This window comes from Oncorhynchus masou, chromosome 13 (genome assembly GCF_036934945.1).
Source record: "Oncorhynchus masou masou isolate Uvic2021 chromosome 13, UVic_Omas_1.1, whole genome shotgun sequence".
Taxonomy (NCBI): Eukaryota; Metazoa; Chordata; class Actinopteri; order Salmoniformes; family Salmonidae; genus Oncorhynchus; species Oncorhynchus masou.
The window spans coordinates 41,253,812-41,271,792 of NC_088224.1; the positions used below are offsets into that span (position 1 = coordinate 41,253,812).

Sequence of the window (17,981 nt, forward strand, 5' to 3'; positions counted from 1 at the left end):
ACATTTGAGATTCTTCAAAGTAGCCACCCTTTGCCTTGACAGCTTTGCACACTCTGGCATTCTCTCAACCAGCCTCATGAGGTAGTCACCTGGAATACATTTCAATTAACAGGTGTGCCTTGTTAAAAGTTAATTTGTTGAATTTCTTTCCTTCTTAATGCATTTGAGCCAATCAGTTGTGTTGTGACAAGGTAGGGGTGGTATACAGAAGATAGCCCTATTTGGTAGAAGACCAAGTCCAAATTATGGCAAGAACAGCTCAAATAAGCAAAGAGAAATGACGGTCCACCGTTACCTTAAGACATGAAGGTCAGTCAATCTGGAAAATTTCAAGAACTTTGAACGTTTCTTCAAGTGCAGTCACAACAGCTGGTCCACAAAATCTAAGTCTCTAGATTTTGCTCGCCTGAAGTAGAGAATATTATGATAAATTGCAGGCCACACTACTTGCCGAGAGAGTTCTCCGCTATACTTTTCGTGGCTGTTTATTTACCACCACAGACAGATGCCGGCACTAAGACCACACTCAGCCAGATGGATATGGAAATAAGCAAACAGGAAACCACTCACCCAGAGGCGGTGCTCCTTAAGGCCTAGTGGCCAGAGACTAATGCAGGGAAACTAAAATCAGTTCTACCAAATCTCTATCAACATGTTAAATGTGCAACCAGAGGAAAAAATAAATAAATCTAGATCACCTGTACTCCACACACAGAGATGCGTACAGAGCCCTCCATTTGGTAAAAAAAATGATCAGATGAAGCAGATGCTAAACTTCAGGACTGTTTTGCTATTACAGACTGGAACATGTTCCGTGATTCTTCTGATGACATTGAGGAATACACCACATCAGTCACTGGCTTTATCAATAAGTGCATTGAGGAAGTCGTCCCCACAGTGACTGTACGTACATACTCCAACCAGAAGCCATTGATTACAGGCAACATTCGCACTGAGCTAAAGGGTAGAGCTGCCGCTTTCAAGGTGCGGGACTCTAACCCGGAAGCTTACAAGAAATCCCGCTACGCCCTGCGACTAACCATCAAACAGGCAAAGCGTCAATACAGGTCTAAGATTGAGTCATAATACACCTGCTCCGACGCTCGTCGGATGTGGCAGGGCTTGCAAACTATTACAGACCACAAAGGGAAGAACAGCCGCAAGCTGCCCAGTGACACGAGCCTACCAGACGAGCTAAATCACTTCTATGCTCGCTTCGAGGCAAGCAACACTGAGGCATGCATGAGAGCATCAGCTGTTCCGGATGACTGTGTGATCACGCTCTCCATAGCCGACGTGAGTAAGACCTTTAAACAGGTCAACATTCACAAGGTTATGGAGCCAGATGGATTACCAAAACGTGTGCTCCGAGCATGTGCTGACCAACTGGCAGGTGTCTTCACTGACATTTTCAACATGTCCCTGATTGAGTCTGTAATACCAACATGCTTCAAGCAGACCACCATAGTTCCTGTGCCCAAGAACAAAGGCAACCTGCCTAAATGACTACAGACCCGTGGCACTCACGTCCGTAGTCATGAAGTGCTTTGAAAGGCTGGTAATGGCTCACATCAACACCATTATCCCAGAAACCCTAGACCCACTCCAATTTGCATACCGCCCAAACAGATCTCTATTGCACTCCACACTGTCCTTTTGCACCTAAACAAAAGAAACACCTATGTGAGAATGCTTTTTATTGACTACAGCTCAGCCTTCAACACCATAGTACCCTCAAAGCTCATCACTAAGCTAAGGAACCTGGGACTAAACACCTCCATCTGCAACTGGATCCTGGACTTCCTGACGGGCCACCCCCAGGTGGTGAGGGAAGGTAGCAACACATCTGCCACGCTGATCCTCAACACTGAAGCTCCCCAGGGGTGCGTGCGCAGTCCCCTCCTGTACTCCCTGTTCACCCACGACTGCATGTTCAGGCATGACTCCAACACCATCATTAAGTTTGCTGACGACAACAGTGGTAGGCCTGATCACCGACAACGACAAGACAGCCTATAGGGAGGAGGTCAGAGACCTGGCCGGGTGGTGCCAGAATAACAACCTATCCCTCAATGTAACCAAGACTAAGGAGATGATTGCGGACTACAGGAAAAGGAGCACCGAGCACGTCCCCATTCTCATCGACTGGGCTGTAGTGGAACAGTTTGAGAGCTTCAAATTACTTGGTGTCAACATCAACAACAAACTAGAATGCTCCAAACACACCAAGACAGACGTGAAGAGGGCACGACAAAGCCTATTCCCCCTCAGGAAACTAAAAAGATTTGGCATCACTGCCTGGTACGGCAATTGTTCGGCCTCCGACCGCAAGGCACTTTAGAGGGCAGTGCGTACATCACTGGGGCTAAGCTTCCAGCCATCCAGGACCTCTACTCCAGACGGTGTCAGAGGAAGGCCCTGAAAAATGTCATACACCCCAGCCATAGACTGTTCTCTCTGCTACCGCATGGCAAGCAGTAACAAGTCTAGGACAAAAAGGCTTCTCAACAGGTTTTACCCCCAAGCCATAAGACTCCTGAACAGTTAACCAAATGGTTACCCAGACTATTTGCATTGTGTGCCCCCCCAACCCCCCCTCTCATACGCTGCTGCCACTCTGTTTATCGTATATACATAGTCACTGTAACTATACATTCATGTACATACTACCTCAATTGGCCCGACCAACCAGTAGTGCTCCCGCACATTGGCTAACCGGGCTATCGGCATTGTGTCCCACCACCCGCCAACCCCTCTTTTTACATTACTGCTACTCTGTTCATCATATATGCATAGTCACTTTAACCATACCCACAGGTACATACTACCTCAATAAGCCTGACTAACCGGTGTCTGTATATAGCCTTGCTACTCTTATTTTCAAATTCCTTTTTACTGTTGTTTTATTTCTTTACTTACCGACACACACACACACACACACACAACTTTTTTTCTCCGCACTATTGGTTAGAGCCTGTAAGTAAGCATTTCACTGTAAGGTCTACACCTATTGTATTCGGCGCACGTGACAAATAAACTTAGATTTAAGATTGAAAAACCATCAAGCACTATGATGAAACTGGCTCTCACGAGGACCGCCACTGGAAAGGAAGACCCAGAGTTACCTCTGCTGCAGAGGATAAGTGCATTTGAGTAAACTGCACCTCAGATTGCAGCCCAAATAAATTATTCACAGAGTTCAAGTAACAGACACATCTCAACATCAACTGTTCAAAGACTGTGTGAGGCCTTCATGGTTGAATTGCTGCAAAGAAACCACTACTAAAGGACACCAATAAGAAGAAGAGACTTGATTGGGACAAGAAACACGAGCAATGGACACTAGACAGTGGAAATCTGTCCTTAGTCTAGAGTCCAAATTGGAGATGTTTGGTTCCAACCGCCGTATCTTTGTGAGACACAGAGTAGGTGACTGGATGATCACCGCATGTGTGGTTCCCACCGTGAAGCATGGAGGTGGTGGTGTGATGGTGCTTTGCTGGTGACACTGTCTGATTCACTTAGAATTTAAGGCACACTTAACCAGCATGGCTACCACAGCATTTTGCAGCGATACACCATCCCATCTGGTTTGCACCTCGTGGGACTAGCATTTCTTTTTCCACAGGACAATAACCCAACACACCACCAAGCTGTGTAAGGACTATTTGACCAAGGAAAGTGATGGAGTGCTGCATCAGATGACCTGGCCTTCACAATCACCCGACCTCAACCCAACTGAGATGATTTGGGATGAGTTGGACCGCAGAGTGAAGGGAAAGCAGCCAACAAGTGCTCAGCATATGAAGCTGGTTGAGATAATGCCAAGAGTGTGCAATGCTGTCATCAAGGCAAAGGGTGGCAACTTTGAAGAATCTCAAATGTTAAATATATTTGATTTGTTTAACACCTTTTTGGTTACTACATGATTCTATATGTGTTATTTCATAGTTTTGATGTCTTTACTATTATTCTACAATGTAGAAAATAATAAAAATAAAACCATTGAAAAACCATTGATAGTAACTGTGTCCAAACTTGACTGGTACTGTAAATATAAATAAAATATATTGCCCTTTAATATTTTCCCCTAACCCTGATTTATATTTGCCATATATTTTGACTTCGCTGTGATGTTTAAAAAAACAACCTTGAATGGTGTAGGTGTATCTAAACTTTTGACACACACACACACACACACACCCACCCCCTACCCTTTCGCGTTCCTGATGCCATTGACTGTATCATTTATGCCTGATGGCAAGCCCCACGTATTGGCAAAGTCATTAGGAATATTTTTCAGAGCGGTAATATCAGGTAGGCATCTTCCCAGCACTAAAGGAAAATATCAAAAGAAAACATAATTCATTTGAAATGTTTATATTTAACGACTTCTCCATACAGTGTATTCTGAAAATATTCAGACACGTCAACTTTTTCCACATTCTGTTACAGCCTTATTTTAAAATGGATTAAGTAGTCCCTCCCCCTCAATCTACACACAATACCCCATAATGAAAAAACAAACAGGTTTTTAGAAATATTAGCAAATTCATAAAATAATCTAAAACTGAAATATCACATTTACATAAGTATTCAATGCTTTACTCAGTACTTTGTTAAAGCGCCTTTGGCAGCGATTACAGCCTCGAGTCTTCTTGGGTGTGATGCTACACACTTGGCACACCTGTAGTTGGGGAGTTTCTCCCATTCCTCTCTGCATATACTCTCAAGCTCTGTCTGGTCATATGGGGAGCATCGGTGCACAGCTATTTTCACGTCTCTCCAGAGTAGAGGTCGACCGATTATGACTTTTCAACACCGATACAGATTGGAGGACCAAAAAAGCCGATAGATTAAATCGGCCGATTAAAAAAAAAAAAAAAAAAAAGTAAGAAGTTTTTGTTTGTAGTTATTATAGGACTATTTCCCTCTATACCATTTGTATTTCATTAACCTTTGACTATTGGATGTTCTTATAGGCACTTTAGTATTGCCAGTGTAACAGTATAGCTTCCGTCCCTCTCCTCGCTCCTCCCTGGGCTCGAACCAGCAACACAACAACAACAGCCACCACATCGAAGCAGCATTACCCATGCAGAGCAAGGGAAACAACCACCCCAAGGCTCAGAGCGAGTGAAGTTTGAAAAGCTATTAGTGCGCGCTAACTAGCCAGACATTTCACGTCGGTCACACTAGCCTCATCTCGGGAGTTGATTGGCTTGAAGTCATATACAGCGCAATGCTTGACGCACAATGAAGAGCTGCTGGCAAAACGCACGAAAGTGGTGTTTGAATTCATGTTTACGCGCCTGCTTCTGCCTACCATCGCTCAGTCAGATAAGATACTTGTATGCTCAGTCAGATTATATGCAACACAGGACACGCTAGATAATATCATCAACCATGTGTAGTTAACTAGTGATTATGATAGATTGTTTTTCATAAGATAAGTTTAATGCTAGCTGGCAACTTACCTTGGCTTACTGCATTTGCGTAACAGGCAGTCTCCTTGTGGAGTGCAACGAGAGAGAGGCAGATGTTATTGCGTTGGACTAGTTAACTGTAAGGTTGCAAGTTTGGATCCCCCGAGCTGACAAGATGAAAAATCCGTCTTTCTGCCCGTGAATGAGGTAGTTAACCCAGCGTTCCTAAGCCGTCATTGAAAATAAGAATGTGTTCTTCACTGACTTGCCTAGTTAAATAAAGATTAAAAGGTGTTAAAAAAATAAATAATAATTAAAAAATATATATAAAAAAATATAAAAAAATAAAAAAATAAAATCGGCCCCCAAAAAGACCGATTTCCGAGTGTTATGAAAACTTGAAATCGTCCCTAATTAAATCGGCCATTCCGATTAAAATCGGTCAACCTCTACTCCAGAGATGTGGTCAGGGTTTAAGTCCGGGCTCTAGCTGGCCACTCAAGGACATTCAGGGACTTGTCCCGATGCCACTCCTGCGTTGTCTTGGGTGTGTGCTTAGGGTTGTTGTCCTGTTGGAATGTGAACCTTCGCCACAGGCTTTAGGCCTGAGCACTCGTACTTTGCTCCGTTCATCTTCCCCTCGATCCTGACTAGTCTCACAGTCCCTGACGCTGAAAACCAACCCCACAGCATGATGCTGCCCCCACCATGCTTCACCATAGGGATGGTTCCAGGTTTCCTCCACATGTGATGCTTGGCATTCAGGCCAAAGAGTTCAATCTTGGTTTCGTCAGACCAGAGAATCTTGTTTCCTTTAGGTGGCTTTGTCAAATTCCAAGCGGGGTGTCATGTGCCTTTTACTGACTATTGGATTCCATCTGGCCACTCTACCATAAAGGCCTTATTGGTGGATGGCTGCAGAGATGGTTGTCCTTCTGGAAGGTTCTCCCATCTCCATAGAGGAACTCTGGAGATCTTTCTGAGTGACTACCAAGGCCCTCCTCCCCCAACTACTCAGTTTGGCTGAGCAACAAGCTTGCTGGTTTCAAACTTCTTCCATTTAAGAATGATGGAGGCCACTGTGTCCTTGGGGACCTGCAATGCTGCAGAAATGTTTTGGTACCCTTCCCCAGATCTTTACCTTGACACAATCCTGTCTCGGAGCTCTACGGGCTATTCCTTTGACCTTATGGCTTGATATATGCTCTGACATGCACAGCCAACTGTGGGACCTTATATAGACAGGTGTGTGCCTTTCCAAATCATGTCCTATCAATTGAATTCACCACAGGTGTACTCTAATCAAGTTGTAGAAACATCACGGATGATCATTGGGAACAGGATGCACCTGAGCTCAATTTCGAGTGTCATAGAAAAGGGTCTGAATACTTACGTCAATAATTATCTGTTTTATATTTTTAATATATTTGCAAACATTTCTAAAAACCTCTTTTTGCTTTGTCACCATGGGTTATTGTGTGTAGATTAAGGATGTTTATTTTATTTAATCCATTTTAGAATAAGACATATCAAAATGTGGAAAAAGTTAATAGGACTGAAAACATTCCGAATGCACTGTATGTAATTATGAAAGTGAATATGAAAAAAGCAAGGGTCACTCACCAGAGATAGTAGGAGTGTAGAAGAACGGACACAGCTCTTGATCCACAATTTCCTTAACTTTCTGTGGTAAAGAAAAAAAGGTTAAACTACTAATTTTGGCTATTCAGAGTAAAAAAAAACAACTAGGAAAACCCTCCAGTTAAATCGATTTCCAAAGGACAGTCCAAAGGCTTTGAGGAGTCACTGAAAACCATGATCAATGAAAGTCTATTTGAAAAAAATGTGAATTTACAAACCTCCGTAGTTATAGGTTATAGTACGGAACTTTTTAAAATGTATTTATTAAAACAAATTAATGAGGCAGATCAGCTTTAATATTGCAGATTGATGGAAACAATCTATGTAATTGTCCGCATAATTTCCAATCTCCGATATATACACACATATATATGTGTGTGTTATATATGTGTGTGTTATATATATATATATATATATATATATATATATATATATATATATATATATATATAGATGCACACACAGTACCAGTCAAAAGTCGACACCTACTCATTCAAGGTTTTATTTTTTACATTGTAGAATAATAGTATAGACATCAAAACAATGATAACACATATGGGATCATGTAGTAACCAAAAAAGTGTTAAACAACTGAAATATAATTTATAATTTATATTGTTCAAAGTAGCCACCCTTTGCCTTGATGACAGCATTGCACACTCTCAGCATTGCATTCTCAGCACTGCATTCACTCAACTAGCTTCATGAGGAATGCTTTTCCAACAGTCTTGAAGGAGTTCCCACATATGCTGAGCACTTGTTGGCTGCTTTTCCTTCACTCTGCAATCAAACTCATCCCAAACCAAATCAATTGGGTTAAGGTCGGGTGATTGTGGAGGCCAGGCCATCTGATGCAGCACCATCACTCTCCTTCTTGGTCAAATAGCCCTTACCCAGTCTTGAAGTGTGTTTTGGGTCATTGTCCTGTTGAAAAACAAATGATTGTGGGACTAAGCGCAAACCAGATGGGATGGCATATTACTGCAAAATGCTGTGGTAGCCATGCTGGTTTAGTGCGCCTCGAATTGTAAATAAATCGCTGACTGTCAACAGCAAAGCACCCCCACACCACCTCCTCCATGCTTGACGGTGAGAACCACACATGCGGAGATCATCCGGTCACCTACTCTGCGTCTCACAAAGACAGCTGTTGTAACCAAAATTCTCAAATTTGGACTCCAGACTAAGGACAGATTTCCACCAGTCTAATGTCCATTGCTCATGTCCAAGCAAGTCTCTTCCTCTTATTGGTGTTATTTAGTAGTGGTTTCTTTGCAGCAATTCAACCATGAAGTCCTCACACAGTCTCCTATGAACAGTTGATGTTAAGATGTGTCTGTTACTTGAACTCTGAAGCATTTATTTGGGCTGCAATTTATGAGGCTGGTAACTCTAATGCACTTATCCTCTGCAGCAGAAGTAACTCTGGGTCTTCCTTTCCAGTGGCGGTGCTCATGAGAGCCAGTTTCATCATATTGCTTGATGGTTTTTGTGACTGCACTTGAAGAAACATTCAAAGTCCTTGAAAATGTACAGATTGACTGACATTCATGTCTTAAAGTAACGATGGACTGTTGTTTCTCTTCGCTCATTTGAGCTGTTCTTACCATAATATGGACTTGGTCTTCTACCAAATAGGGCTATCTTCTGTATACCACCCCTACCTTGTCATAACACAACTGATTGGCTCAAACGCATTAAGAAGGAAAGAAATTCCACAAATTAACAAGGCACACCTGTTAATTGAAATGCATTCCAGGTGACTACCTCATGAAGCTGGTTGGGAGAATGCCAAGAGTGTGCAAAGCTGTCATCAAGGCAAAGGGTGGCTACTTTGAAGAATTTCAAATGTTAAATATTTGATTTTCCCCCAACCCTGATTTATATTTTAAATATTTTTCAACTGTGCTGTGATGTTTTGGGGCGGCAGGGTAGCCTAGTGGTTAGAGCGTTTGACTATTAACCGGAAGGTTGAAAGTTCAAATCCCCGAGCTGACAGGTACAAATCTGTTGTTCTGCCCCTGAACAGGCAGTTAACCCACTGTTCCTAGGCCGTCATTGAAAATAAGAATTGGTTCTTAACTGACTTGCCTAGTTAAATAATATTAAAATAAAATGTTTCACAAAAGTTCTGAATCTTTCTATTCTCATAGATTCTACATATTGTAAATAGTTATTTTTTTTGCTAAGAGTATTATTAATCCATTGACTGACTTTTTATAATCACCCAGCAGTGTAATTAGCAGAGTTAGCTCCAAGCAAATGGATGGGACTTACCAGTGTAGTTCTTGCTAGATCAAAGGACGGCACACAGAGTGATTGGTTGAAGTAGTCTTGTGGCTTGGCATTCGGTAAGTAGGCAATAGGATTGAGAGCCCAGAACACATCTGGGCACTTTTCCACACACACCTGCAGGGTGAGGAATGAAGAGGTATTCACATTGTGACTGAAACCTGATGCCTGTCCCAGATATGCAGATACACATGACATTTTGGGATGTAGAGACCATAAGAAAAAGGCCTCATACAAATACAAATTTAATAAAAGAGAACTTGTATGAACGGGTTGGTGAAGAAATTACATATAAATACAATTTGACCCAGGAACACACACAATGGGACATTGCAGATGTGCACAGAGTTCCTTATTACTATTAGAAACTAGAACATTATGGTGCGATGTTAATGTACCTGTGTGGTGGGGCACTGTAACCCATTAAGGGTGGCGGCCATGATGTTGATTGATGTGACACATTTCAGTATGTCAAAGTAGAACACACTGTGTTGAGCTCTGGGAAAGGACAATGTAACAGTTTGTATTGTACTCACAGAATCCTAACTATGCATTGTGAATTATATATATATATATATAATATGACAGTTCAATATACTGAGGCATGCCAAAACTGAATTATTAACCCAGATGAAAATCTGGCCAATCCAGTCAGACATGTCCACTTCTATCCATTGCATTTATGGCAAAAATGTATGATTAGTAAATTCACATTACATAGCCTCAATTCTTCTAAACTTCTGTATAAAATTATACTTGGTTCATAAAGGATTTCAAGTTCAAACACATCACGGACCCCAGAGAGGTCCTTACTTATTGAGCCCGATACCACAGAACATTCCAGTTGAGTTCCGTGGGTAGAGGACATGTCGGGGATCACCATAAAGCCAGGCTGGTGGAAATATAAAAACAAAACATCAATATCTAAGCAGAGTGGTGGGGACCCCAATACATTTACCACAGTCAAAGAATACAAGGGCAAATGACCCATACATTTATCAAAGGCAACCAAATTAACTTACACTACCGTTCAAAAGTTTGGGGTCACTTAGAAATGTCCCTGTTTTTGAAAGAACAGCTTTTTTTGTCCATTAAACTAATTGATCATTAGAAAACCCTTTTGCAATTATTTTAGCGCAGCTGAAAACTGACATTCAAAACTGGCCTTCTTTGGACAAGTTGAGTATCTGGAGCATCAGCATTTGTGGGTTCAATTACAGGCTCAAAATAGCCAGAAACAAAGACCTTTCTTCTGAAAATCATCAGTCTATTCTTGTTCTGAGAAAGGCTATTCCATGCGAGAAATTGCCAAGAAACTGAAGATCTCATACAACGCTGTGTACTACTCCCTTCACAGAACAGCACAAACTGGCTCTAACTAGAATAGAAATATGGAGGCCCCAGTGCACAACTGAGCAAGAGGACAAGTACATCAGAGTCTAGTTTGAGAAACATACACCTCACAAGTCCTCAACTGGCAGCTTCATTAAATAGTACCCGCAAAACACCTAAACATCAACAGTGAAGAGGCGACTCCGGGATGCTGGTCTTCTAGGCTGAGTTGCAAAGAAAAAGCCATATCTCAGACTGGCCAATAAAAAAGATGAGCAAAAGAACAGACACTGGACAGAGAAAGATTGGAAAAAAGTGTTATGGACAGACAAATCTAAGTTTCAAGTGTTCGGATCACAAAGAAGAACATTCGTGAGATGCAGAAAAAATGAAAAGATGCTGGAGGAGTGCTTGACGCCATCTGTCAAGCATGGTAGAGGCAATGTGATGGTCTGGGCATGCTTTGATGGTGGTAAAGTGGGAGATTTGTAAAGGGTAGAAGGGATCTTGAAGGAGGAAGGCTATCAAGTCCATTTTGCAATGCCATACCCTGTGGACGGCGCTTAATTGGAGCCAATTTCCTCCTACAACAGAACAATGACCCAAAGCACAGCTCCAAACTATGCAATAACTATTTAGGGAAGAAGCAGTCAGCTGGTATTTTGTCTATAATGGAATGGCCAGCACAGTCACCGGATCTCAACCCTTTTGAGCTGTTGTGGAAGCAGCTTGACTGTATGGTACGCAAAGAAGTGCCCATCAAGCCAATCCAACTTGTAGGAGATGCTTCAGGAAACACTGGGTGAAATCTCTTCAGATTATCTCAACAAATTGACAACTAGAATGCCAAAGGTCTGCAGGGCTGTAATTGCTGAAAATTGAAGATTCTTTGACGAAAGCAAAGTTTGAAGGACACTATTATTTAAATTAAAAAGAACTATTTATAACCTTGTCAACATATATTCCCTATCCATTTTGCAACTCATTTCATGTATATTTTCATGGAAAACAAGAACATTTATAAGTGACCCCAAACTTTAGAAAGGTAGAGTACAAAGCTCATTGACATCAACTACTTCATTTGGTTTTATATACTAAACCACTACTCCCCTCCTTTCAACAAAAGGCCTACTGTATATCCGATCAATGCACAAAATCCTTCCCCATTAATCAGATACTAAGCTATTGACATTGGCAATATATTCATATGACCTCCTTATCAGGCAGCTCTATTGACTGAAGAAAAAGTAGAGTGAGTGCCTGCTGGAATGTGTTTGATGACAGGTCATGGATGTTGTGGGTGAGGGTGAGCTTCTGCTTTGGAATTTATCTTTGGAACCACTCTGGGTGGGAGTCAGAAGAGAGGGAGGCCTTTCGACCGAAAGACAAAAAGGAGTAGAATATCAAGGCCATAGAGATACCTTATAATTATAGAGAAAGGTGAGGGTATAGCCTTTGAAGAGGGGAAAAGTCAGAAAATCATAGAACCAATGACAAGCTTATGTTACCAGCGCACTCTCGATAATGGAGGTGCTGTTCTCACTTGTGAGTGGCGATTTGACGAGCTGTTGGAATTCAGGAAGGGATGATTATGTCACTGGGGTGATTACGTCACTGTTGTTTTGTTTAACCAGCATGGCCGGACTGTGCGTTCTGCCTGCAAATACTACATTTACATAAGGCATTATGGAGAGGACACCTGAGTTTCAAAAGGGATGTAAGAGTCATAAAGAGAGATTGACAGCCAGAGAGAGATAATGCCAGGAATCAGACATCATCTAATAGTGAGAGAAAATGAGCAAAAGAGGCTGAGCAAGAGAGAGAAAAAAAATACAGCAACACATACAGAATGAGTATGTGTGTGTGAGAGAAAATGTGAGAGGTGGGAGGTGCGTAGAAGGCCCATCTTACCCAAAATCCCCACCGCCATGTAGCCAAGGATAACGACAATGAAGAGAACACAGCAGATGATGTCAGTGCAGCCTCTGAGGGAGAATGGAAATACAATGACACACAGTGATTTTGATCATTGATGTGGCATAGATGCCCCCAGGCTGAAAAATGTGTGACAGAAAGTGTGCCCACGAAAGGCACTTGAGACATACAGTGGATAATTTGCACACAAAGATAGTGGTAGTTGGGGCTTTGTAGCTTGGTAGGCTCTGTAGGCCTTGTAGAGAGCAAGAGACAAAATTATTGAGAGTGAGAGAGGTAGTGAGCGCAGGGGCTCCTGAGTTCTTCTGCAAAAAGATAGAATTATAGTTGGATAAATTTAGATAAACTTGCATTTTTTTCTTCCCACAAGGACTAACCTCAACATCAAAACCGTCAATCCATATTCCATACATAAAACCTTGATTTTGGACAAAATTACCTGAATGGACTATTACTACCAAGGACTATCAAGAAAAAAAACTAACAAACCAAAACTTGCAGAAGAAACACAGCGGAACCTGGAAATACCGTCCAACACAAAACAGAGCAAGTAATATTCAGTCTGAAGCTACTTTGAAGCCAAAAAGTAAATGAAAATAATCTATAGGTAATTTTGTTATATAAAACTAAGTAAATAAGTATACTAAGCTACCAAGCTGCTAGGACAGAATAGACCAGGCTGCATCTTCAATTAGCACTGAAGTGTGAAGTCAGATGTGTGAAAACTCTTGAGCCCAACAATGGCAGGAGTTTCACAGCCCAGGACACTCCCCCAGAGAAGCCAGCAGAACAGCCCACCTCAGACACAGACCATAACGGGACAGACAACACAGGACCCACCAACCTAACAGACAACCCACCCCTTCCTATCAGCCCCCCTGTCAGCTCTCCTGATAGCCCTCTTGACAAACCGCCACACATCCACTAAGAACACAAAGCTAGAGATTGTGCTCCTCATTGACTCAAAATGGCAAATACATTCAAGAGGACAAACCTTTTCCCAAACACAAAGTGGCTAAACTCTGGTGCCTAAACACTAGATATGCCCTGGAGCTGTCCTGGAGCTGTCAGAGAACAGATTAGGGTTGAAAAAGCTTCTTTGACTTTCCCGAACACACAAGTGGTGATCTCCTCCCTGCTACCTTGAAAAAACATTCACCCTGCCACCATACAGCGAGTGAATGCAAGCATTTGCGAGAGACTGTGCCTAAAAAGCTAATGTCTACCTGGCCCACCACTCCACCCTAGCCTTTACAACCAGGTCCACCTCTACAAGGCAGAAATCTCAACTTTTGCCAGGACCCTGAAGGACGTCACCCTCAAACCATAGCCCCAGCATCACACACATGAGCAACGGACACCCTGTCCAGACCAGCGAGACACCCTCCCAGACCTGCAAGACTCCATCCCGAAGGCCCTGCACCGAGAGAACCGACACCAAGAGGACCTACACCCAGACCACAGCATCCAAACCACCAAACTACCAGGTGTGAAACAGGGAAGAGACTCATGGGGTATGGTCATTTGGTATAGAGCAGATAGAACCCACTCAAATTAAAATAGTCAAAACAGGAACATTTTACATCTGGCTAGAAATGATCTCAGAGAAAGAAAATGTCCTTGTGTGCTACCTAGATCCCCCTAATAGAATCCCCATACTTTAACAATGACAGCTTCTCTGTCCTAGAGGGGGAGATCAACAATTTCCAGGCCCAGGGACATGTACTAGTCTGTGGCGACCTAAATGTCAGAAATGGACAACAACCTGACACCCTTAGCACACTGGGGGACAAACACCTACCTGGAGGTGACAGCATTCCCTCCCCCATATACAGTGGGGCAAAAACTTATTTAGTCAGCCACCAATTGTGCAAGTTCTCCCACTTAAAAAGATGAGAGGCCTGTAATTTTCATCATAGGTACACTTCAACTATGACAGACAAAATGAAGGGGGAAAAAAAAATCCAGAAAATCACATTGTAGGATTTTTTTATGAATTTATTTGCAAATAATGGTGGAAAATAAGTATTTTGTCACCTACAAACAAGCAAGATTTCTGGCTCTCACAGACCTGTAACTTCCTCTTGAAGAGGCTCCTCTGTCCTCCACTCGTTACCTGTATTAATGGCACCTGTTTGAACTTGTTATCAGTATAAAAGACACCTAAAGGACACCAGAAACAATATTGTAGACCTGCACCAGGCTGGGAAGACTGAATCTGCAATAGTAAGCTGCTTGGTTTGAAGAAATCAACTGTGGGAGCAATTATTAGGAAATGGAAGACATACAAGACCACTGATAATCTCCCTCGATCTGGGGCTCCACGCAAGATCTCACCCAGTGGGGTCAAAAGGATCACAAGAACGGTGAGCAAAAGTCCCAGAACCACACGGGGGGACATAGTGAATGACCTGCAGAGAGCTGGGACCAAAGTAACAAAGACTACCATCAGTAACACACTACGCCGCCAGGGACTCAAATCCTGCAGTGCCAGACGTGTCCCCCTGCTTAAGCCAGTACATGTCCAGGCCTGTCTGAAGTTTGCTAGAGAGCATTTGGATGATCCAGAAGAAGATTGGGAGAATGTCATATGGTCAGATGAAACCAAAATATAACTTTTTGGTAAAAACTCAAATCGTCGTGTTTGGAGGACAAAGAATGCTGAGTTGCATCCAAAGAACACCATACCTACTGTGAAGCATGGGGGTGGAAACATCATGCTTTGGGGCTGTTCTTCTGCAAAGGGACCAGGACGACTGATCCGTGTAAAGGAAAGAATGAATGGGGCCATGTATCGTGAGATTTTGAGTGAAAACCTTCCATCAGCAAGGGCATTGAAGATGAAACGTGGCTGGGTCTTTCAGCATGATAATGATCCCAAACACACCGCCCGGACAACAAAGGAGTGGCTTCGTAAGAAGCATTTCAAGGTCCTGGAGTGGCCTAGCCAGTCTCCAGATCTCAACCCCATAGAAAATCTTTGGAAGGAGTTGAAGGTCCGTGTTGCCCAGCAACAGCCCCAAAACGTCACTGCTCTAGAGGAGATCTGCATGGAGGAATGGGACAAAATACCAGCAACAGTGTGTGAAAACCTTGTGAAGACAGAAAACGTTTGTTATATACCCTTTGGCAATGACAGAGGTCAAAGTATTGAGATAAGTATTTGGTCAATAACAAAAGTTTATTTTCCACCATAATTTGCAAATTAATTAATTAAAAATCCTACAACGTGATTTTCTGGATTTTTTTCTCATTTTGTCTGTCAAAATTGAAGTGTACCTATGATAAATTACAGGCCTCTCATCTTTTTAAAGTGGGAGAACTTGCACAATTGGTGGCTGACTAAATACTTTTTTGCCCCACTGTACCTCCCTAGACAACTACGACAATATAACCAGCAAAAACGGGTCACAACTCCTGTAGCTCTGTCGGACGCTGGGTATCTACATAGTCAATGGTAGGCTTCGAGAGGACTTCTATGGTAGGTACACCTATAGCTCATCTCTTCGCAGTGGTATCGTAGACTATTTTATCAGACCTCAACCCAGAGTCTCAGATCACAGAAAAATCAGTCCTTGAACAAAGCTATGCTGAATCATGATGCATCAAAGCAAATGGAAATTAATAATATTAAGAAATGCTATAGATGGAAGGAAAGTAGTGTGAAAAACTACCCAAAAAACTATTAGGCAACAACAAATTCAATCCCTTCTAGACAATTTCCTAGACAAAATGTTTCACTAATGGTGAAGGTATACATTTGGAGGTAGAAAACCGAAACAGGTTTTGACCTCAGCTTCTCTATCAAATCTAAACATGTAATTGTTCAATGTAATTGAAGAATCCATAGAATTGGAAAACTCTAAACAAACACGAAGAGTTAACAATCCAAAACTGAGCTGTATGGATAAACCACTGCTCCGATCATTTTGTATAACAAAGAACAAAGAACAAACAGCAAAAACATATACATGATCAAATACAAATATTAGAATCAACTATTAACCTCTCGGCGGGGGGTGGTATTTTCACATCCGGATGAAAAGCATGCCCAGAGTAAACTGCTAGGATATGCATAGTATTAGTAGATTTGTATAGAAAACACTGACGTTTTTAAAACTGTTTGAATGATGTCTGAGTATAACAGACCTTATTTGGCAGGTGAAACCCCGAGGACAAACCATCCAGGATTTGTTTTGTTTTGTTGAGGTGACAGTGTTTTCAATGGGTTTTCTATGTGGATGTAGATTTCTAAGACACTTGCTTGCAGTTCCTATCGCTTCCACTGGATGTCAACAGTCTTTAAAAACTTGATGTTTTTGCTTTGAGAAATTAAGAAGTAGGACTGTTCAGAACGAGGGTCAAGTCTAGAGTGCTGTTGTGGTTGGGGCGCACGGCCTGAAAGCTCGCTCCACTTCGTTTTTATCCGCTAATGAACGCAGTTTATCCCGTCTTAAATTTGATTATTATTTACGTTAAAGAAAGATGTTTTAAATGTTTGGACAAAGATTACAGGTAACTTATTAGATATTTTGTAGTCAGTCATGTTGCGAGAGTTGGAAACAGTGTTTTTCTGGATCAAACGCGCCAAATAAATTGACGTTTTGGAGATATAACGACAGAATTAATAGAACAAAAGGACCATTTGTGATGTTTATGGGACATATTGGAGTGCCAACAGAAGAAGCTCTTCAAAGGCATGAATTATATAGTTATTTCTGAGTTTTGTGTCGCGCCTGGCGGGATGAAATATGATTGTCTGTTTGTTTGATGGGGTGCTGTCCTCAGATAAATTGCATGGTTTGCTTTCACCGTAAAGCCTTTTTGAAATCTGACACCATGGCTGGATTAAGAAGAAGTTACGCTTTATTTTAACATATTGCATGTGTATTTTCAAGAATGTTAAATATTTATAATTCTGTAGTTTGAATTTGGCACCCTGCGCTTTCACTGAATGTTGGTCACATGGGATGGTAGCGTCCCATCAAGCCTAGAGAGATTAAAGACTACCAGAACCCACTGGATTCTCCAATGACATTGAATGAACAAAACAAAACATAGAGCCTCCAATCCAAAAAGGCCTGTGGGGTTTATGGCATCCTAAATGAAATTATAAAATATACAGACTACAAATTCCAATTGGCTATACTTAAACTCTTTAACATCATCCTCAGCTTTGGCATATCCCCCAACATTTGGAACCAAGGACTGGTCATCCCAATTCACAAAAGTGGAGACAAATTTGACCCCAATAACTACCGTGGGATATGCGTCAACAGCAACCCTGGGAAAATCCTCTGCATTATCATTAACAGCAGACAGTTCCTCAGCGAAAACAATGTACGGAGCAAATGT

General features: G+C 41.9%; 1 protein-coding gene across 2 annotated transcripts in view; it reads right to left on the reverse strand.

Annotated features, from left to right (window-relative positions):
- Positions 1-17,981, reverse strand: part of LOC135552331 (choline transporter-like protein 4) — a 43,179-nt gene that overhangs the window by 9,544 nt on the left and 15,654 nt on the right. Inside the window, exons 3-8 of one of the 2 annotated variants that reach the window (XM_064983891.1) lie at positions 12,603-12,676; positions 10,173-10,251; positions 9,758-9,857; positions 9,345-9,476; positions 7,050-7,110; positions 4,215-4,335 (exon numbers count right to left, since the gene is read on the reverse strand). In XM_064983891.1, coding sequence (XP_064839963.1) covers positions 4,215-4,335; positions 7,050-7,110; positions 9,345-9,476; positions 9,758-9,857; positions 10,173-10,251; positions 12,603-12,676 — 567 coding nt within the window. The remainder of the gene's footprint in view (positions 1-4,214; positions 4,336-7,049; positions 7,111-9,344; positions 9,477-9,757; positions 9,858-10,172; positions 10,252-12,602; positions 12,677-17,981) is intronic. The other variant, XM_064983892.1, reaches the window with a different exon arrangement.